Source organism: Toxorhynchites rutilus, chromosome 2 (genome assembly GCF_029784135.1).
Source record: "Toxorhynchites rutilus septentrionalis strain SRP chromosome 2, ASM2978413v1, whole genome shotgun sequence".
Lineage (NCBI taxonomy): Eukaryota > Metazoa > Arthropoda > Insecta > Diptera > Culicidae > Toxorhynchites > Toxorhynchites rutilus.
In genome coordinates, this window is record NC_073745.1 from 220650546 (window position 1) to 220674485 (window position 23940).

Consider the following 23940-nt stretch of genomic DNA (forward strand, 5'->3'; position numbering starts at 1 on the left):
TTTTTTGGAAATTGTTTTATCCAACCATCCTAAAATGGAAATGGTCACCATAGTGAAAAATAAAATACGGGTCTAATATTTAGCAATAAGAATCAAAACTATCACTTTGCATGGAAATCCGAGAACCACTAAATCGGTTTCACATGGAATGACTGTATATATACATTTTCATTTAGCCTTCCATATAGTCTTGTAGGACGTAGTTCTACGTCAATACGATTTGGGAAAATGTTAGAAAAATTGAGAAAAACAGTGGCTAGCGATGGCCAATATCTAGAACACAATATAGTTTGTAATACAGTATACATTAATTCATCTTATTATTCAAATGAATGTGTTTTTCACGAAAAAAACGGAACGAATTAGTAGTGTCCAATCATCGAATCACTGTTAGGGAAGTTGCTGAGAATCTAAACATATCTAATGACTCGTGCCAGCCGGTTTTTACCAATGATTTGGGTATGAGACGGGTCTCCGCGAAATTTGTGCCAAGATCGTTCAATTTTAATCGAAAATAGCATCGCTTAACACTGCTAAGGAGCTGTTGGACTCTGCCCACGACTACCCAAATTTGCTCATCTGTGGTGCGGATTATTCGTGATAGCGAATTCTATAGTAATTGTATAGGGTTTGCCGAAGGGTGTAGGTGAGTGTCAGGCTCTTGATTTTTTTATTTAGTCACTAGCTAACCCGGCAAACTTCGTCCCGCCCATTTACTTGATTAATTCTCGAGTAATGCAGAAATTTGTGTTTTATTTGTATGGCAGTCACCCCTAAGAGAGGGGGGAGGGGTATCTAACCACCATAGAAACATTCATTGCACCCTAAAGTTTCCATATGCCTAATTTGGTTTAATTTGCTTGATTAATTCTCGGGTAATGCAAAAATTTGTGTTTCATTTGTACGGCAGCCCCCTCTAAGAGAGGAGGAAGGAGTATCTTAACACCATAGAAACATTTATTGCATCCTAAAACCTCCACATGCCAAATTTGGTTTCATTTGCTTGATTAATTCTCGAGTAATGCAGAAATTTGTGTTTCATTTGTATGGCAGCCCCCCCTTTGAGTGGGGGAAGGACTGTCTAACCATCATAGAAACATTTATTGCACCCTAAAACTTTCACATGCCAACTTTGGTTTCGTTTGCTTGGTTAATTTCCGAGTAATGCAGAAATTTGTGTTTCATTTGTATGGCAGCCCCCCCTTTGAGTGGAGGAAGGACTGTCTAACCATCATAGAAACATTTATTGCACCCTAAAACTTTCACATGCCAACTTTGGTTTCGTTTGCTTGGTTAATTTCCGAGTAATGCAGAAATTTGTGTTTCATTTGTATGGCAGCCCCCCCTTAGAGAGGGGGGAGGGGTCTCAAAATATCACGAAAACCATCCCCGGCCCCAAAAACCCCTACATACCAATTTTCATGTCGATCGGTTCAGTAGTTTCTGAGTCTATAAGAATCAGACAGACAGACAGACATCACTCCATTTTTATATATATATAGATAGATGGTTTTGATATCATCTGTTTAATGATTTTAATAATGATGAAACATAGTTTTCGTGTTGAAACATCCTTTTTTTTCGTATGTGTACCTCATTTCAGTCTTTTTTTTGTGATTTTATTTATCCTAAGTCACCTCGCCACTCAATTTCGCGGATAATCAGTGTTGTACTGTATGCGTAACCCACGGAAATTCAAAATTCGCGATACCTTTTGAACAGACCTCGTAAGAGATAGAAATCATCTCAGAATCAAAGGCAGTTGAAAACTAATGTTTGAAAATACGCAGATAAACTTTTCTCTCTCTCTCTCAATTCCTTCAGTATTTAGCTTCAGCTCTAGCTCGCCGCTTTACTTCGTTTTGGGATCTACTTACCCTGCTTTCCGGACCGCTCCAGTGCAGTTGAATGACGCGGCGGCAGTGCCAGTAGCTTTCGCTTTGTATGGTGAGGCCATCACACTTTCCCCGTCGTCTTCATCTGACACGGCTGTCGTCAAGCTCATGCGATCATCATCGGAAATCTGCAAGTGTTCCAAAAGGAAATTGAACCTTCGATTAGTTGGCGTTCCGTAATGGGGTCTAGTCTAAGGTTTTTGTTTCCCCAGCTGGCACTGGGAATAATTGCTTCGTGTCCAATATGTAATCATCAAAAAAATCATTATCGTTCTGTAATTGGAAGGGGGATAATTACAACAATTTTAGGAAAACTGTGCGAATACAATTTCCATTCATTGATTTGACATTATCATCTTTGTATTTTTTAAAGCTACATACTTCATTGTTCAACCGTGTTCGTTAATATGCTTCAGGCAGAATTGTTTCGTTTTAGTAAATTGTTGAAAACGACTTGAGAGTAATTTGTTTATTTCTTGTGTTTTTTAAACCATCTTCTGTTTGTGTAAGTCATGGTACTTTCATTCACACCGATAAATCTTCGCAACCCTTAATAAAACGACGAATTTCTCTACAACGCTCTGATTTTACCCTCAAACTTATCCATTAATTTGACGTGTTCAAACCGCGAAATCCCCATTCTCGTCTCCACGAACCCCATCAGCGCTTACATCCTTGTTATCTTCCTTAGGGCTGCTTTATGTAAAGCTGACAAAAGCAGCGCGTCTTAAATTCCGCCTTTAAATTATTGAAATTAAGTTTTTATTTGATCGTTAAAAAGTGCCGCCCCGTTCGCTTCGGGACTCGAGAGTTTCTTGTTTCCAGTCTCCAAAGGCGGATTACGGATTTGGGATTTTGTGTGCACATTTGGCAGCAAAACTAGGTGTATACAAAAAAAAGGGGGGATGGAAATAAAGAAAACGTTCATTATTTAAACATCAAAACGAAGCGCCTTGTAGCATTTGCTGTTGTTAGCTGGTACCGACGCCGCCCTTAGCCGTGTAGGGAGGGACAAACCCACTTTTGGATTTAAATGAAGAATAAGCTTTAGGTGACGAGGGGTGTCGCGCAGTGCTGTCGGCAAATTTGCACTGATTAGAAGTAACTGTGGAGTTGGATGTGAACTTGGGTGTAACTCGTTTCAATGAAGTATTTTCCATTAGTTCATTAGGATAATGCAGACGAACACAAATGTCAGAATCCCGGGCAATGTCGTAGCGTAGTTCATCGCCAGGATCAAATTCCTGGGAACCTTGCAATTTGCTCTGCCTTCCCAGAAAAGGCCAAGGGAGGGCAGAGTTGAAAGAAAGGGCTCCGAACCGGAACTAACAGCGGGAAAGAGCGAGTATGGTTCTGAAGAGAGTAGCGGAAGATGAAACAGGAAGCTGGAAACAGGAAGAGATTGCGAAGTAGTACAAATATTTGTAGCCTGGGAGCAAAGTGTTCGACTGCTTTTACTGCTACTTTTAGTTCTTCTGTTGCTGCTGCTATTGCCTGGTAGAATTGAATACGAGATTATGTTTGTACAGTTTTTGCTTCTTTCTCTGTGCATTCAAGAGCCACCCTTCAGGGGGGCCAAATCGGAGCTGCATTTATAGGTGCAGAGGAAGAAGAATATTTACAACCGGAATATGCAGCACAAACTTTCCCCCACGTGGGATGCAAAAGTTGGCAATCTTAGTTTTACAATTTTTATCATTTTATCTGTACCATGGTTTCGGATATGCAAGCGGACACAGTGAAACAGGTTGATGATCTTAAGTTTGTTCGTTTGCTAAATGTTCAACTATATCTCATTAGAATATTTTCTCCACTGGAAGTATTCGATTTTCCACTGGAATAAATAAATTGAATCATTCGCCATGTTCACTTGATTTTGGCACCTTGTGATATTTTTCTTTTTCCAAAAAATCAAGGCAAAATTGAAAGAATGTTTGTTTATTCGATATAATTATTAACACAATTGATAATAATCCAATAAACTGTTGACTTCATTGTGTTCATTCGAAGATTGTATTGTTTTTAAATCAGTTACACAACCACTCCCATCAAAATGGGGTGCTGATCCCAGGAAAAAGATACAACTTTTGTGTCTACACATTCACCGGCTTTTAAAACCTCGTACTTAAAAACCTGACCCGTACTCCTCTCAAGTTGGCTCCGTCCCTTAATTGAATTCTAGGCTTTTGTGCAACAATTCAGCTTCGGCTCACTTACGGCTCTCGAGCGCTGCAAGTGCGCTGCTGCTGTTGCCGCCTGGAGCCAACGAATCATTATCGCGAAAGCTCGCGAAAACTATAAGTGGATTTTGTGCCGGATGAAAGAAGTGCTCCATATCTGCAGTACGTATGTAGGCTCGGGCTCGGGATACCCGGCAAGCGAGCAAGCTCAGGTGCGGAAGTAACAGCGGCTCGCGGTGAAGGCAAAAGGGGTGCTCTGAGACATGCTTGTGTGTTGCATAACCCAGTTCAACCATCAGCGCATTTCGTTGCTGTTGCGCCAGTATAAAAAGAAGCTTTCCGTTCTTATCAACAGCATCTTCACCCAGCATCCCCTTCTTCTCTCGTTTTCCACTTCGAAGGGTGTCGAGAACAGTGGGAGAAGCGAACATATGCAGAAAATAATGCTTACAATAAATATTATCTCTCATTTATTTATATTCCGCGGTGTGCCCATTTGCATATTATGCAAATGGGAAACCTCGCGAGGTGGTTTGCTAAAAGTTGCGATTGTGATGACACCGATGGCCATGACGACAAGCAGCAGTGTTCACACTTTCGGCGTTAGACGTGATTTGCCAGCACTGCCCCACGCTTTTTTTTGCTGCAAGAGATTGTTACAGAAATATTCACGGGACTACATTAAAGTGAAGATAAATAAATTACCTGCCCAGACTCGTACGCTGGTGTTTTTACATGATTTTCAAACTGGAGAGATGGATAATTGTGAGCCGCGGGAAATTTGAAATTTGAATATTACTTTAACCAATAAACTATGTAGCAAAAACTTTTTTTTTTGTAAACTAATCATTATCAATAAAAGCCGTTACTTCAAGAGAATGATTTATTTTAAAGTACTTCTTACCGGTAATGAAATTTTCATTACCGAATAACCGGTTATTGAAATTTTGACACGGTAATGCGAGCCCTAACTACGACACATTCAGATTTAAAAAATGTTGTAAGGATGGAAGTTGATGAAAAAAAAATTTGGACATCCAAGGTTTAGCGTTCTCGAACGTTCTGTAAACTGAATTATCATTTAGATCAGTGGTAATCAACCTATTTTGTCGTGGGACTACGTCTAACCGGAATATATGGGGGGTGAAATTAAAACCTAAACACAGAACATGCAGGAAAAAATTAAAGATTTTGGATGCTTATAACTCGAACATTTCTTAATAGATCGGAAAGATGTTTGCATTAATTGATAGGAAATATTTCTACGCATCTATCATAATTAATTAACATGTTATTTTTCCTGAGATAATTATTTTAATAACTGTAAAATGCGCTAGATCGAGATCGATCCACGGCCGATAATAAGATTCATCCATACAACTCATCGGACTGCTGTTCTATTAATAACACAATAATGATCATATCAATTGTTACCGCTGTCCGGTGGTCTCACTGGATAACGGATAAACAGAAGAAATACTCTTACGCCTAAATGGCTACCGTGAAAATGTACGATATGCAATGGTATAGAAGGAATACTCTTACGCTGAAAAATGGCAATTGTGTAATGTACTATTTATAGAAATGATAAACATGTTACATGTACACGATTGAAATTCGAAATTCGGCTCTGTTACAGCAAAAATGATAATTAGCCTAAAATAAACAAACGGGATAAAAAAAGTCACAGGAGGGTTGTGTCCGAGACACGACCGTATAGTTGACGTAGGATTCCGTTAGGCTATCTGTTGATTTTGGATATGTTTGAAGAATTACAACGTTGAAATCTTTGACAATGATTTAGTGGCCCTGAGATAGGCCGTTTTGTTTGGTTGTTGGGTATTGTTTGTTCATCCCACCAGTGTTTACCGAGTGATGATGATGATAGAACGGTGGTAAACATTCGTTGGATGGTGCGTATCAGATAGAAGATGTCGAAATGGAATGAGATATGGTTAAAACCGCTCTATGTGACCCTAGACGAGATGCCTCCTGTGTTATGTATGGAAATTAAAGAAAAAAAAACTCACTAATGTAATATAAGATAATTATCAATACCGAACACAATTATCAATTTTTCTCGTCAGTAAAAACACGTTACTTTAATATAGAAAAAAAATATTTAAAATGGAAAGGGTAATTTTCTTTTATAATTTTTATTTTCTGAGTGTTTATTTAACCTTTTCTTCACCCCAATGCGAATTTTAATTGGACTAACAACACCGAATACTATATGTAGAGCATATGAGAAATCACTTTTTCGAATATTTCTTCACTTTTCCAATTTTTCTCTCCGTATGAAATTTCCTTGGTTGAAAATGAACACAACAAAACAGACAGCTTAAACCGAACGACCAGTTCTCGAGTATTTGCAATGCCGATTTCCCACAGGCAGCTTGGTTTTGATGTCTCTGTTTGGGAACATATTACGGTGGGAACAAAAGCTCCCCCTGCTTCATGTTTTGCAAAGCTGATTTCCCCCAGGCAGCTTAGTTTTGATGTCTCTGTTAGGGAACCGCTGCATGTGTCGTCAATTTCGACCAAACAGAAGTGGGTATTTCCGTTAAGATAGCGGTTGAGATTTTTCGAATTGTTCGAAAGCTAGTTTCATGATATATATTATTTTATCCAATATAAAAAATTGTTATGGAGTGTCGAAATCGATTGACGCAACAATTTTATCAATCCATCATGAAATGACTGAGCAATAAGCATTTGAACTTGGACAATTTTCACGATGTGCTCGATTTTCGATTTTCAATTTGTACCCCAATATGTTCCCGAAAAACGTAATCCTACGTCAAAAAAGCAAATATGTTGAATTGAATTGAATTCGAAAATTGTTTCATTCAATCAAAAATTTAATCAATACAAACAAATGAATACTAGGCCAACAGCAGTCTACGTCAACTTTGCGGTTATATCATAGATAAAATCAACCCATTTTTTTCAGAGAAGCCACAATCATGGGTTAGTAACTTTTAACCAGGAAATAATGCTCGAATTCACGTTAGTTAATTATTCGATCGGAAAAAGCCACCAATAAGTCAATCACGAGGAATCAGTCATCCTGCTAGTGACCAAATGGCAGAGACAGCGAGGCTTTCCAAATGACACACTCTCAAGGCCGAGTGTTTAGCTCACTCTTCCAAATCGATCTTTTTGACGTAGGATTACGTCTTACATTAAGGGTGTCAAATCAGAAAACAGGTCACGTTTTTATGATATAAAGTTAACGTTAATTACTATTTTTGCTGAGAACGGATTTTAACGATTTGCATACCATCGAATCGGAAATTTTCTAAGATTTGTTTGATATGCTATACATTACAATCCCATAGTTTGTATATGGTTTAAATTGACGAAAATTGGAAGCGTTCCCATTTCCCCATCCATTTGTTCTGTTCATTTGTGTGCTTTCACGAACAGAGCTGTCAATAACGGGCAACTTATGCAGCCGCTAGAATAGAAACAACAAAGGGGGATAGCGAAAAGAGAATATTTGTGAAGTAAACTCCACCCTTACATAGTGTGTAAGCTGTTGCTAGCGTATAAGTATTGCATCTTCTCTGAGGAAAGTTCTCAGATTTTTTCTGTGCCTGAAACAACGAAGGTCGTTATTCTGTTCGTTTTGAGTTTTATGTTTCCCCTCGAGCTGTGAACACTAGCGAATATTTCACTTGAAGAGCATCTGGCATTGCAATTAACACAACCATTCAGGCCATGGCAAAGCAGGCGAAAAAAGAGAAGAGTGCAAATGATTATAGGTCGCTTCTAGCCACCAGTGTTTGGCTGTTTGTGTGTTGCTTGTTTTCGTTGCGCGAAACTGTTTCATTTCCTGTACATGTGAATAGCATACCTTCGATACTTTTAGTTGCCATTCGTATTTGATCTCGTGCGCATCGGCATCAGCTCTGATGCAACAAGTTCCTAGCTTTGTTGACGCTTTTGACCGAGAGTCGAGAAACGATTTTTCATAAACGGTCATTCTCGCGATGTTTCATTTTTATCGCTGCAACTGTGTGTATCTGTTAGACGCGTGTTTGGTGCTTGTTGAATGGCGATGCACGGAAGATGCCTCTCGTTGAATACTCAGTACAATGCGTGCATTGATAAACAGAAACAAATTGCGACATATGACCAATTTGTGTATTGTTCTCGCAAAGGCAATAAAGAATCGTTGCTTCTTGAAATGATTCTACAAAAACATGCAAGCCATTAAACCTTTTCAAGGTCCCCGGAACTTTTTACTAAAGAGTTGTTTATGAAAATTTGACGTATTCGCAAATAATATCTGAAATGATAAACCATCAAATTTTTTAAAAAAAGATTGCGTAGTCCTACGTCCTAAGCGGTCGTGTCTCGGATACAACCCCTCGAATTTTTATTAATGCTAGAGGCGAATGAACTGTGGAAGTCCACTACAATAGATCAAACTAATGGTCGCAGTGGTACAATGCTCCTACAGAAGAACTGTGGAAGTCTGAGGAGTCTAAAAATGCCTGTATAATTCGAAATATCATAACAGAAGCTCTCTTCCGATGTTATTTTTTAATGCATAGAAATTTTTCGAATAACTCTATAGTCAAAAATTTTGGTGGTCTTGACAAGGACCGATGGCTATGCGTGGTTTTGTAAATAGAAGCATTTGAAGATGGATTTTTCATGATTCAGTCAGGTTACAATACACGATATTTGTGTCCTTATTGCTAATGCACGCACTCAGCAGACATCGCAAATATTCTTCTCGTGCTAGACACAGTGCGTCCCGAGGCGATCACCTCTTTGTTCTACCACCATCGGTATCTGTATGATAACGCATAAAATTAACCTTTCTTTCGTCTGATTCAATCATACACAACTAATCTCCACATAACGCTATGAAAACAAATGTGTACAAAACATGCCTTTTTAATGTTTCTCTTCTGCTTTGTTTCTGCTCGTCGGTGCAAGCTCTGCACTATGCTTATTTTGCGTATATTCTGAGAATGCATTCTAAGGCGAATAATTTTGCACGGTGGCAAAATAGAAACTGAGGATAGCCAGGGCGAGCACAGTATTTAGAGCGCTTTCACGGTCATCCGATGACATTAATTAACCGCTGACTAATCTTGACAGCGATAGACCTTCAAGCATATATGCAGATTTATGTGATTTCAGCAATATTTATAGATTTTTATAGTTTGTTTTCAAAATAGTTTTTGAGCAATAGAAAAATATGTTTAGGCCAATAAGTATCAAACATCGCTCGTACACCCTTTATTTTTTAAGTGATTGTCATATTACTTCATTCTACCGGCAAAGACGAAGAAATACATTATTTTGAATGTCAATAAAATCACAGAAATAAACGAAATTAAGCGGTATGTTAGTAGTCGTAGCATCGCCTAGGAGCTTACGATCGACCATAATCTCGATCTCGATAATCGATCGACTTAAACGGGATGGGGATGAGAAATGGGTCACGTACGACAATATTGTGCAAAAACCGATCGTGTTTAAAATGGGGATGAAGCAGCTCAAACGGTGGCCATACCAGGACTAACAGCCAGTAAGGTTTTACTGTGTGTTTGGCGAGTCTTGAAATAAATAATGTATTATGAGTGGCCAAACACTCAATTCAGATCTCTACTGCCAACAACTTGACCGTTTGAAGCTAGCGATTGACCTGAAACGGCCAGAATTGGCCAATCGAAGAGGTGTTATGTTCCATCAGAACAACGCAAGGCCATACACGTCTGTAGTGACTCGCCAGAAAGTTCATTATTAACCCGAATGTTTGTTTCAATAGCTTGAAAATTGCTATGAAAACAGGGTATTTGTATCGAATTAATCTGTACATAAGAAGGTGCTCGCTTGGAAATCCAATGATTTGTGCTTGATTTTTCCGAGAAGGAATCGATGGCTCTTTTGAGCGTTAATAATTCTTTTACGGCTCAATGTAGTGATACGATAGTTATTTTATTCGAAAGAGCTATATGTTTGTTTGTTACTACATGTTTGTTACTAATTGATTACTAAGCCAAGTCCTATGTCCACCTTGCGGTTATATCACAGATATAACCCACTTCTAGAATTTATTTTTAACTTTGCTAGATTAGCTTCAGTGACGGAAAAAAGTTCAATTTGGATGGTCCTGATGGTTTCAACGGGTACTGGCGTGATTTACGAAAGGAGGAACAGTATTTTTCAACCAGGAACTTTGGTGAAGGCTCGTACATGGTTTGGGCGGGATTCTGTGCAACAGGAAAACTCAAGGTAGCTTTCATATCCTTCAAAATGAATAGCAAGGATAACATAAATGTTCGAGGGTCACCCTTTTTCTAATATACCCATTGGCACAGCCATTCCATGTCAAACCGATATAGTGGTTCTCAGATTTTCGTGAAAAGTGGTAGATTTGTTCTCTATCGCAAGCAAGAAGCTATAGACCCGTATTTTTTTATTTTTCTCGTTAGGGTGACCATTTCTATTTTAGGGTGGTTCGAAAAATCTTTTTTTTCCACTTTTTTCCAAAAATGACTTTTTTCGAACATTCATAACTTCTGAGTTACTGAACCGATTCTAATGATCGACATATCAAATTAAAGCAAATATAATCTCCCTTGCGATACTGGCACCATCGGGCGATGAGGTTAAGTACTTATCGGGCCGCCCTCGTATGTATATACAGCCATTCCATGCCAAACCGATATAGTTTATATAGATGAGATTAGATTACGATATAGATTACATTACGTATAGTACATTGTCGTAAACGGCTACTGTTAAAATTTCAGCCGAATCGTGTGTGGAAGCGGGCGTGTACGTGGATTTTAGATAAAAAAAAACGGAAAAAATTTAAACTCCGCCGTCGCCACGACCAAATTGGTCGAATTGCACTACGAACTGCTGCCCCATCCACCGTATTCTCCAGAAATGGCCCCGTGCGATTTTTTTTTGTTTTCAAACTTGAAAAAGTCACTCGCCGGGAAGAAATTTGAGTCGAATGAGGAGGTCATCGCCGCCACGGAAGCCTACTTTGCAGACCTCGAGAAAACGTATTCTTTAGATGGATTAAAGAATTTGGGGCATCGCTGGGTCAAGCGTACGGAGATAAAAGGAGACAGTGTTGAGAAATGAATCGCCACTTTTCCAAAATTTTTGTTTTTTTTTATTGTAGGCTTATCGGACTGCCCTCGTACATATTCACTTATTAAGGTGGTTTAGGCAATAATCGGATGGGAATGTAAACACCGCCGCTAACAAAAAGAAACAATGTGGCAATATTGTTTGGCAATGAGCCCACCCTACGTTTAAATTGAATGCTACAGAAACCCCCCGGTTTACGATCGAATTATTACAGTAATTCCGAGGCCACATGGGAACAAAATTAGTTCCCAAACCAGCTTTTTCGGGACAATGAACAGAAGGCAATAAACGAGTAATAGGATTCCACGAAAACTTTGTTGCGTAACGCCAAAAAAATGAGTCTCACTGACCAGATGTTTTCAAATTAGTTTGACGATACTGCCTAAGATAGCATACCTGTGAACGAAGACGAACTCAGGTGTTATCGGACGACGCTCATAACGCTTTACGACCCCTGTAAACAGCGACGTTTTATTCTGTCATAAATGAGGTGAGTGAAGCTGGAACGTTTTCCATTGTTTTTGTCTTTGATTAGACTTTTTACCATGGGAATTTTTTTCCGCTAGACAATTGTTTTTGCTGAACCTAAAGATGTGCCGTAACTGCAATCGGGTTTATTATATTGCTTTCTTTAATTTAAAACTGTACTGAGCTCAACAACTTCTTTGTGGATACAAATACGTCTATCTTGCTTTGCAATCACCACAGAATGTTGTTTTCGAATTAAAAAAAAACAGAAAATTCTCTCAATGATTGAGCTCGAAAATAAAATGAAATTTTGTTCAATGTTCAATGTTTACCTTATCATTTCACCCCTCATATCTTCCTGTTCAGGTTTCAACTGAATGCAACCACTTCCACAGTTTTATGGTGGCAGTCAGAAGTTACCTCCTGCTGCTCCAAGTTTGGGTAAAATGGCGTACTTTGAAAAACTCGGTTGCTCAGTCAAATCCGTTAATCAATCCAGGAGAGGTTCGAGAAAGAAGTTAGCAACATATCCGATTAGTAGCCTCAGTTGCCTAGCAAATGGTCCGTCCACCCGAAGGGCTCACTTCAAAAGAACCGCAAGCACAACGACACCGAAACAAAGGTTTGATGATTTATGGAAGCGAAAACTTGAGCATTCCGGGCCAAATGAGTCGAGTGTAGGGTTGCTGTGGTCACCGTATGATGATGATGATGGTGAAGGGAATGGTGGAAGAATTCTGGGGATGCGGACTCTATGATAAGCTGCCAAATTAGCAGTCAGCTATCGCTCTGCATGATCACCCTGGTGTCGCTTTTCCGGTTGATTATGCTTTCTCGGGCAGAGGAGTATAATTAAATTTCCAACTTTGATTATCTGCGTGAAGGGATTTGGCCCGGAGAGTAGGGTGTAATTAGCACTAGGACTAATTCTCGTTCGTTCACTGACGAACGGAAAACCGATGCTTTCCAGTAACGTATGGTAAAGCGAGGACAAACTTGTTACTTTAATCTACTGTTATGTTATAAATAAAATTAATGCACTGGAACGACGATGTACATGTAACAGTTCCGATAATGGTTCCAACTTCATCAAAATATCACTACATTTGATGCATGATTTGTATTTCCAAATACAAAATCCAAAGCAAAATTATGTATACCGATATCATGACCGTTCCATCCACATGCGTACTTGCGTACACCACTGGGAAAAGAGCCAATCGCAACGATAACCATATTCTCCATCTTGATGCCTCGAAAGGATAAGAATTACTTCCATGTGCTTGAACACTCTTGTCATACCATGAAATGTAACACACCTGGTTACACCGTCCCGGAGTAACACAGCAGATGTAGCACTCGTCATAAATTTATCGATTGAGTACGGGAATCAGAAATGGTACGAAACAGATATCGATAAAACCATGTGCCCCAATATCTGTTTTGCAGCTGCAAGGGCTTCTCCATCCGTCCGATGGTGGACAGAGTGTGTGTCAACGAAATATATAGTCACATACAACAACAACTACAAGGAAAAACACACACCCTGCGAAATGGATTGCACCAAATGTATTCGAATGTCGTTTTCCGCTCCGAAGAGTAATATGCTTGGAATTGGAACCATCACAACTGCTAGGGGGATATGTTTTGGTGTGCGATCGGAGTGGGACATGTGGGGCGAATAAGACAAAATCCATAGTCTGGAAATTCCGGTGATCCCCCCTTCATTTTATGACCATCCCATGTACGAATCGGGAAGAATGTTTTGGGAGGTATTTTCCAATTAGTGTGAAGATTTTTCTGTCGCGAATTCAACCCGGAAGATGTTATTGGTTACAGTGAATGAGAACGTAATTTTGAGTTGGTTGATGGCGGTAAAATATCGCATAAATTATGTCTAAATTTATTAAACAATAAGAATATATATAAATAAAAATTAAAAAATTAAAGTGATTGATAAATATGAGACGGCGCCAGTGGTTGTGTGGTTAGCGTAACAGCCTCACAATCCGATCGGTCTGGGTTCAATCCCAGCTGGCGTAGTTGGGATTTTCTGAGGCGAAAAATCTCTGGTTACGTCTTCCTTCGGAGGGGAAGTAAAAGAAGTTGGCCCGGCTCATGAGTTGTGAGTCTGATAGGTAGGAACAGGTGGAGTCGCTTCCCTGATGTCGGTGATTGGCACTAAAGTGGCGGAAATAGGCCGACGAAAAATAAGCGAAGATAAAAAAAAAAAAAATAAATATGAATATAATAAAAACAAAATTTGTTAAAAAAAATTGTAAGGGGTTGTATCTAGGACACGACCGCATATATAGGGTGTGTCACATCAAATTGCATCACGGAAAAAACGCTGTAGAAATTTAATTTTTAGGAATTATATCTTCAGCTTTCGCTTATAATCAGATAAGAGTGTATAGATCACGTTGGCCATGTTTCACTGTCAATTTTTCGTAAATTTGGAAAAATGTCGTCGAACGAAAAAGAGCGTCGTGAATTAATCCTGTGCACTCAATTCGAGAATCCGGAGTTGTCACATCGGGACATCGGTAAGATGCTGGGAATCGTCCAATCCACGGTCAGCAGAGTACTAAAACGATACTTCGAGAACCTAACCATCGACCGGAAGGTGAAGAACGGCAAAAATGGATGCTCCGTCTGTGAAAAAGATCACAAGCGCGTAGTTAAGCAGTTTAGACGTGATCCGAGAAGTTCGGCCCGGGATGTCGCCAATAAGCTGAATTTGTCAAGTTCATTCGTCCAGCGGACCAAGCAGCGGGAGGGCCTACGTACATACAAGGTTCAGAAGGCTCCTAACCGCGACGAAAGGCAAAACATGGTGGAGAAGACGCGAGCCCGGAAGCTGTACACCGAAATGCTGATGAAGCCGCATTGTCTGGTAATGGACGACGAAACCTACGTCAAAGCGGACTTTCGTCAGCTGCCGGGCCTGTTGTTCTTCTACGCAGAGGACAAATTCAGCGTTCCGGAGGAGATTCGCAAGCAGAAACTATCCAAGTTTGCCAAAAAGTTCATGGTGTGGCAAGCGATCTGCTCTTGCGGAAAGCGGAGCGCCCCCTTCGTGATGAGCGGCACGGTAAACGGGCAGGTTTACCTTAAGGAGTGCCTACAGAAGCGCTTACTACCACTATTGAAGCAGCACGAGGGCCCGAACATCTTCTGGCCGGATCTCGCTTCGTGCCACTATTCAAAGGACGTGTTGGAGTGGTACGAAACCAACGGGGTCACCTTCGTGCCAAAGGAAATGAACCCGCCCAATGCGCCGGAGCTTCGCCCAGTAGAGAAATATTGGGCGATTATGAAGCAGGCCCTCCGGAAGAACCCAAAAGTTGTCAAATCGGAGGCGGACTTCAAGAGAAAATGGATTTCTGTTCAAAAAAAACTACAACCTGACGTCGTTGTACAGAACCTTATGGACGGGGTAAAGAGGAAGGTGCGAGCATACGGGCTTGGGCTCGAAGTATGAATAAAAAGAAAATGCCAAAAGTTGTTTAATAGTTTTTATTTTACTGTCTAAAATTTTCAAAAGGATCGGTCTACTGGGCGAATTTCTACAGCGTTTTTTCCGTGATGCAATTTCATGTGACACACCCTTTATCACACCTCGAGCCCCACTCAGAAGTGATTGCAGGAACATCTGCCGTTCTGGGCGAAGGATATGTGGCAACCATCCAGCCCGATTTTAATCCGATTTGAACAGCATGGCGCGTCATGAAGACCATGACCTGTTCTAAACCGCAACCCGAGTACAGCAAACCTCTGACAAACATTGACCCGTACCTGGAGAGAAATGGATCCAGGCTACACTATTAGGACCAGCCATTCGTTCCGGAAGCGTGTGAGGTTTTAATGGCAGCGGATGGACGCTCAATCGAAGGTTAACATAGTTTAACAGTTTCAGTTTTTATGTGAAAATTGCGGGGAGCGTAAGATTTCGTCTTTCGGGGACATACAGGGTGGGCCATTTAAAGTGGAAGGATTTGTTTTTGCAATAGCAAAGTAAAGAAGTGGAATTTAAATTTTTTTTTTGAAATTCATTTATTTTGGTCCAAGGAGATTTGTTCTAACTACTTTTTGATTATGATATCTCGTAAATGACCGCCTCTGGCCTTGACCGCAAAATGTGCCCTTTTTTCGACATTTTCCATCACTTTGCCCAATGTTTCGGCCGATATGGCAGCAATTTCTTGTCGGATATTGTCTTTCAGCGCAGCCAGGGTCCTTGTTTTACCAGTGTATACCTTGGATTTTGAATATCCCCATAAAAAAAAATCAGGAGGCGTCAAATCAGGTGATCTCGGTGGCCAGTCATAATCGCCGTTTTTCGATATTAATCTTCCGGGGAGCATTTCGCGCAATAATTTGGTCGTGGCACCCGCTGTATGGCATGTAGCGCCGTCCTGTTGGAACCAGTAATTGTCCAATTCATTTTCACGAACAAATGGCAATAAAAAATCGGTTATCATTGTCCGATGATGTCGATGGAGTCTCTGCAACACTGGCTCGAACGGCATCAATATTCTCGTCGAAACGTCTTGGTCGTTGTCTGGACAGATGACTGGCATTACCAACACTACCAGACGATATAAATTTGGCATATAATCGACGTATAGTGTTGTCTCCAGGCGATGTTTTAACTTTATTTTTATTTTTCCACGCACGTTTAGTTAACACAATTGAGAAGTTATTTTGAATGTACAGCTGAACAATTTCAGCGCGTTGTTTAGGTGTGTATTGTTCCATGGTTAAAACTGTACTGAAATGACGCTTCCAACGCGGTATGACATTTGTTAATCTGACATCTCTGTCAAAAGTTATGGGGTTGCCAGATGCTTCCACTTTAAATGGCCCACCCTGTATTTGGGTACAAATTGATAAAATATAGATTCTATCGCTATTACTCATCCATTTTTCGATGATTTTTGCCATCCATCCATCAGTCTATCAGGAATTTTTAGCAAATGCTTGCAAAATTTGATCCGCACTCAAATGGTTAAGATTTTAAGCATCTCCCATTAACATCTCCCTTTCGAATAAATTTAAAAATCAAAACCGAAATTGTTTAGTTTATATTTTAATTTCGACATTTCCCAATGGTATATATTTGACAGAATGTAAAAGAGAGCTTATTCATCGATCTTTTTTTATTTTTTATTTTTATATTTTTTTTAATTTTTTCATCCTTGAAGCTAGTGCTAGTTAACAGTTAAGACTAGTATTCCTGGAAAATGCAAAAATCATGTTTTAGTTTAGAATTTATGGAACAACAGATCGGAGCCACAGTTTCGCTTGAAGTTGTGCTTCTTTCTTGTGTTTTTACTCGAAGTTCAGAGAGAATTCAGAACATACGAGTAAGCTAATTTTTACGGATTGAAAACCCATGGATTATATTTCGTCGGAACATGATTCATCGTTTGCTAAAAAAAAGTCTGAACAGAACTTATTATAAAAATGTCCAAAATTTCACGCACCAACTTCACTCATAATTTTTCGTTCCACAGTGCTGCAAGCATAGTTACTCGTTGTCGAAAATACCAGGTTCTCCGCTCGGTCCAATTTGCACCACCCACTTTCCTCTGTCTGGAATCTTTAGCGTGAAACATGCGCATGCAAATTGTGCAAATTGAAACGAAGCACATCCCCATTGTCATACGCGGTACATAAAAATTGCGAGGAACAATAAATGCACGAAATTTTCCTGGGAAATGAAAACACATCCTCTCATGCTGTCAGCATGGGTGAATGTATCCTGTGGCGGAGTGACACAAAAGAAAAAGACAGCGTATGGAACAAAAATCATGATTCTACTCGTCGCGATAATGATGATTACCGCTGCGATGTCGACGTTGATTAGCGAAAGCGGTGGAAAGAAGCAACACCATCATTACTTGGAATACGAGTAAACTGCGCTGCATAAAGATAGACAGATAACAAACCAGCCGAGGAAACTGTTGCGATGTTTGCGGAGGTGGGATACCACAGCTCACAAAACTGAAAGATGGAAACGTCTGCCCCATCCGAATCAGGAAATTTCTAGTGCTTTCACTCAAATCGTGACGTGTTTCCGTGACGGAGAAAATGAAGGTGTAAGAAGGATACTCGCTATCTGCCACTTCCCGATGATTAAGAATGTCGAAAGGCAGGATGGATGCAAAATTGCGTAGGAACCACGAGAACTTTGATCTCTGTTGGATGTGATCAAATAATTTCTACTTTTTGCCATCTGAAAATTGTGTTTCTTTTTCACATGCTCATTTGCTCGGAGAATCCTCTGAAACACCTTGATAGCCGCAGCACATCCACAAAAATGTTGCAGAACCCAGCGAAGAGTGACTGGCACCATGGCCTTCCCTAGTACCAAGTAGTCGGCTTTTCTTGGTATGCCAGTAATGGCCAGAAGAGAGAATTTCCTCTCCGCTTCACCCGCATCTTTATGGGTTTTAGTCAAAAACAATTGGGCCGATGTTGGGATGGCCCTGAAGTGTATTGTTTAGAGAATATTTTTCACGGCTTAGAAATCCTCTTCTTGTCTGCTTTTGTGAATCGTCATCATCAGTGCCCTAAACCCAGAGATCTGACCCTCCACTAGCGCCCTCTTCAGTCCCCCTTCCCCACAGTTAACCGCACCCGTTGTCTTCCCAATTTTTGGTATGAATGTCGGCAGACATAAGAGGATAAATATTCATGAAATATTATATCAACGTGGAAATCAGCTCAAGCCGAGTTGCTTCCTAAACTTGGGCGTGTGTGTGTGTGCGTGTGATGAAGCGAAGGCACCCAAGCGCCTGGAACCGCACGTCACGTGCCATTAGCCGATTGTGAGCGGTCCTCTTTTATCCTCGCAATTTCCCACACTGGGATGTGTCTTTCCATTAGCCCCCACACAGACCAGAACTTCATCATTCATGAACGTGGGATGAATCTCGAAATCCGATTCTTACGTGCGAAGAGAGGGAGCCTTCTTGTGATGGGTTCTTGTGTATAATTAAATCATTTTCCGCTCGATATATAATTAGGAGGGCGAGAGAAAAAAAGGCAGCCTTAAAGAATGCAGCTCGGTTATAATGAAATCACTTTCTGCTCGATACATAATTATTGCGCTGGGGAATATAATATACAAAGACTGCTTGCTACACTCGAGGCTCGGATTCAGGATAGCTGAATGGTATGCGTGTAGTCTGATAGTATCTTTCCCAGAATCGGTTGCTTCAGCTCGCGAGGTGGCGTAAGAAAGTTTCAGATACTTATGATAAGAGTGTTTTTCTGAAATTTATTACTGAGAGAACTAAGAGTATCATTCTCAAAACCAATCCTAGAAACGTTATGGTCATCGTAATGGTTTCATCTAGGCGTTCTTCTGAGACGTTTATGGAGATCAATATCCGTCGTATATGACGAGAAACGAGTGATACTGATGATTCAAAAGAATCGTTTGCATTATAAATGATAAACCGCATTCAAGACAGCTAAAAAATTTAAAGATGATGAACTGCTGGCATTGTTACATAAAGACTCAACTCGAACGGTAGAAAAACTTGAAAACGAGCAAAAAGTTAATGTTTCTAAATGTTCAAGCGTCATCAGAATGGTCCAAAAGGAAGGAAAATGGGCCCCACGTGGATCGTCGCACAATACCATTCAAACCCGTTTCAATATCATGATGATTGGCAATGAAAAGTGGATCTACCACGACAATTCTGAACGCAACGAATCATGGGTAAACTCAGGACAACCATCATCTTCGACTCAGCCAAAACGGCACAACCACAGTAATGAGGTAATGTTTTGCAATTGTAGAAATTAGCAAGGAGTGTCATACGACGAGCTGCTCTAACCGAACGACCGGTGCCGGTGTCCACAAACGTCAATTGGACAAATTGAATGACAACCCATTGATATAAAGTGAGTAGATGGAAGACTATTCCCATTTAAGAGAACGCTCTGCCACACACTGGAAAAATGGGTATGAAAATACTGATGTAGCTTTCATGGGAAACTTTTCCTCATCCAGAATACTGTAAAACATGTTATTGTTAGAAAATGATTGAGAATGCTTTTAATGAAATAATCTGTTAAATTCCGTTTATCGATTTTGTAAAATATAGACTTTTCTTCCACAAACTTTTCAATTTGTAACAACGGTTCGGTATTTTTCTAGAACTGGGTTTTCAGTTTACACAGTAGACACTGTGGTTTCACAACGCGGTTCACTTCGGATGGGGGAAACGAACGAAAAAACATCCAAAGGGGCTGGTGGTTAATAACAGACTAACTTTTATTTCAGTTCGTTTGTATACAATGGTCCTTTCCCGTTTCAATATCATGATGATTGGCAATGAAAAGTGGATCTACCACGACAATTCTGAACGCAACGAATCATGGGTAAACTCAGGACAACCATCATCTTCGACTCAGCCAAAACGGCACAACCACAGTAATGAGGTAATGTTTTGCAATTGTAGAAATTAGCAAGGAGTGTCATACGACGAGCTGCTCTAACCGAACGACCGGTGCCGGTGTCCACAAACGTCAATTGGACAAATTGAATGACAACCCATTGATATAAAGTGAGTAGATGGAAGACTATTCCCATTTAAGAGAACGCTCTGCCACACACTGGAAAAATGGGTATGAAAATACTGATGTAGCTTTCATGGGAAACTTTTCCTCATCCAGAATACTGTAAAACATGTTATTGTTAGAAAATGATTGAGAATGCTTTTAATGAAATAATCTGTTAAATTCCGTTTATCGATTTTGTAAAATATTGACTTTTCTTCCACAAACTTTTCAATTTGTAACAACGGTTCGGTATTTTTCTAGAACTGGGTTTTCAGTTTACACAGTAGACACTGTGGTTTCACAACGCGGTTCACTTCGGATGGGGGAAACGAACGAAAAAACATCCAAAGGGGCTGGTGGTTAATAACAGACTAACTTTTATTTCAGTTCGTTTGTATACAATGGTCCTTTCCCGTTTCAATATCATGATGATTGGCAATGAAAAGTGGATCTACCACGACAATTCTGAACGCAACGAATCATGGGTAAACTCAGGACAACCATCATCTTCGACTCAGCCAAAACGGCACAACCACAGTAATGAGGTAATGTTTTGCAATTGTAGAAATTAGCAAGGAGTGTCATACGACGAGCTGCTCTAACCGAACGACCGGTGCCGGTGTCCACAAACGTCAATTGGACAAATTGAATGACAACCCATTGATATAAAGTGAGTAGATGGAAGACTATTCCCATTTAAGAGAACGCTCTGCCACACACTGGAAAAATGGGTATGAAAATACTGATGTAGCTTTCATGGGAAACTTTTCCTCATCCAGAATACTGTAAAACATGTTATTGTTAGAAAATGATTGAGAATGCTTTTAATGAAATAATCTGTTAAATTCCGTTTATCGATTTTGTAAAATATAGACTTTTCTTCCACAAACTTTTCAATTTGTAACAACGGTTCGGTATTTTTCTAGAACTGGGTTTTCAGTTTACACAGTAGACACTGTGGTTTCACAACGCGGTTCACTTCGGATGGGGGAAACGAACGAAAAAACATCCAAAGGGGCTGGTGGTTAATAACAGACTAACTTTTATTTCAGTTCGTTTGTATACAATGGTCCTTTCTTGTGTATATTAGTGTGTTCCTTGTGTGTATTAGTCTGTGGAATAGGAGGGAATGGCAAAATCTACTAGGGTGGCTCGAAATATTATAGGTGTGTTAGGGTTGTTCGCAAATATAAAATAAATTCAGTATTTCTGTTTCTTCGTATTTCTGAAATTTCTGAAATTTTTAATCTGGAATCTAAATTCTATATCCGAAATTTCTATAAGTAATCTAGATTTACAATTTGGGTCCTGTACTCTGTAATTTGATTCTCAAATTCTCACCTCTCTCACCTCTCACCTCTCACCTCTCAACTATGTCGAATATGTTTTCTTTTAGTGTAGTATTCTAATGTGGCGGTGTCAGTGTGCAGTAAATACTTTCTTCGACGTTTCATGCCATTTGAAGACATTTAGCATAAATTTTTTTTTCGAAAACCCCGATTTCCTTCACTCTCCCCTTGAGCGCTTTTTCGATTTTCAAAAAACTCAAACTTTGACCGCTTTGCGCCACTGTCTCTTAAGTCCGATCGAGCTGAAATTTGACATGTTTTTTCGAGGTGGTGAAGATTTTGTATAGGGTAACTTTTTGATATTTAAGGGTCGATTTTTTTCCATACATTCATTGGAACCCTAGAGAACACCGACATCAAAGCGACCTTTCGACAGGGTTGCCCACGCTAAATTTAAACGTTTAGGAGCTTCTGATGTTTTCGTCCAATGGTTAAAATCCTTCCTTGGAAACATTCATTCTCGTGACTTTAAGAGTACCTACTTCAGGCGTGCCACAAGGAAGCTACGTTGGATCGCTTCTCTTCTCGATTTTCAATAATGATGTTTGCCTGATACTTCCCCCAGGATGCAGAATAGTTCAGTCACCTATTGCTCCGAACTGCTGTAATGGATCAACGTTTTCTACGAATGGTATACATGTAATCGACTTAGCATCAGCGTTGCATAGTGCGTTGTGATCAGCTTCAGTAAAAGGGAAACTCCGATATATTACGGCTATTCCATAAGCCAGGAAATACTTCAACAAGTGAGTATCGTCAAAGATCTAGGTGTTCTATTGGACAGTGGTCTCACCTTCCAGAATCACTACAGCATTCATATTGAAAGTTGAAAAGAACTTTTGTGATCCATATTGCTTGGAAGCTATCTTCTACGCCTTCATCCGCTTTATTCTCCAAACGGCGGTGGTTGTTTGGATCCCTCACACCGATAATTGGTCCGGACGAATTGACACTGTTCATCAGATTTGCGCTCCGTAATTTTCCATGACGGACCCGATGGCGCTTCCTCCATATGAAAAACCAATGCAAGTTATTGAAAATGGACACAATGGCGAAAAGATGAGACTAGATGCGTGCTGTCTTCGTAAGAAAATTACTTTTTGGGATAATCGACGCACCTAATATTCTAGCGAAGCTCAATGTGAATGTGACCTCGAGATTTCTCCGTTTCACGACTTTTCTTTGTGTTGGCTTCTATCGGATAGTTTACGGCCACAAAAAAAACAGTTTGTGCTATGTGTTATATGCCCAATTCTGTTTACTATTTGTTCGATTTTATCATTATATGTGAAACTTCAAAATGTCGCTTACGCAATCGTAACTTAATTTAATTTGTTACACAATTTGCTAGTTTGTTATTTTTATTATGTAGACCGTGTTGTCAGATGATTATGTTAGTAAAAAAAATAATTAAACAAAAAATTAATAAATGATTTCAACACAAAATCGATTTACTTTTGCACCATCGGTGGAACATATCACCATGACATTCAGACTGATCGCAGCGCCACATAGACCACAAGTGGTCCACAACGTGATAACTACTCTTAACCTAGAACTCTTTATCGATGAATGACACAATAAATTGTTGTGTGATATGTGCGTGATCAGACAAAATGGGCTTGGCACAAAATGCGTCGATGGCCTTTACAATTTAGAGCAGGAGTTCTCAAACTGTTTTGAGCAATTTTTTTTGCATTATCGCCTTGGCTCATTCCATGGATGTGATATAGTACTGATTTATTATCCATTGAGGAATTCGAAAATTCTGAAGATCTAAAAACATTTTAGTAAAATCCTTGTGAAATGCGTCCAAGTGAGTGACATATGATAATATAACATTGTCTTGAAGCTTTTGTGATAATTTTGACAAATATGGAAACTGTCAATATTCCCTTCTGCTCAAGTTTTATTTTGAAGCTTTTACCAGAAGGGCCGACATTATTGATATTGTTTCAGCTGAAACACAAATTCAAAAAAGCTGATCTTGCTATGCAAGAGACTCTTGGTAGTGAGCGAACTACAGCGTGTAGAAATAACCGAGTAAATATTTCGTCGTTTTTCTCATATAGCTGAGCGAGCCTGTCTGCGAATCGAGTGTTCAAAGAATTGCTTCGAAGGTTTTTGATAGCACTCATAAAATAGAGTAAAGATTGATGCGATTTAGGGCTCAGATTTTTTGCTACTAAATGCTGTCTATGAATCATGCAGTGAATGTACCAGTACCTTACGTAGTTGTAACTTTGAGTGAGCTGTAAAACCCCGATGACGACCAACCATTGATAGAGCACCATCAGTATGAATGTTCTTCCATGGAATAGCTTTTTCGGTAAAAAA

General features: G+C 39.7%; 1 protein-coding gene across 3 annotated transcripts in view; it reads right to left on the reverse strand.

Annotated features, from left to right (window-relative positions):
- Window positions 1-23940, reverse strand: part of LOC129769558 (protein still life, isoform SIF type 1) — a 371458-nt gene that overhangs the window by 83065 nt on the left and 264453 nt on the right. For all 3 annotated transcript variants that reach the window (XM_055771901.1, XM_055771904.1, XM_055771902.1), the window contains one exon: window positions 1878-2023. In XM_055771901.1, coding sequence (XP_055627876.1) covers window positions 1878-2023 — 146 coding nt within the window. The remainder of the gene's footprint in view (window positions 1-1877; window positions 2024-23940) is intronic.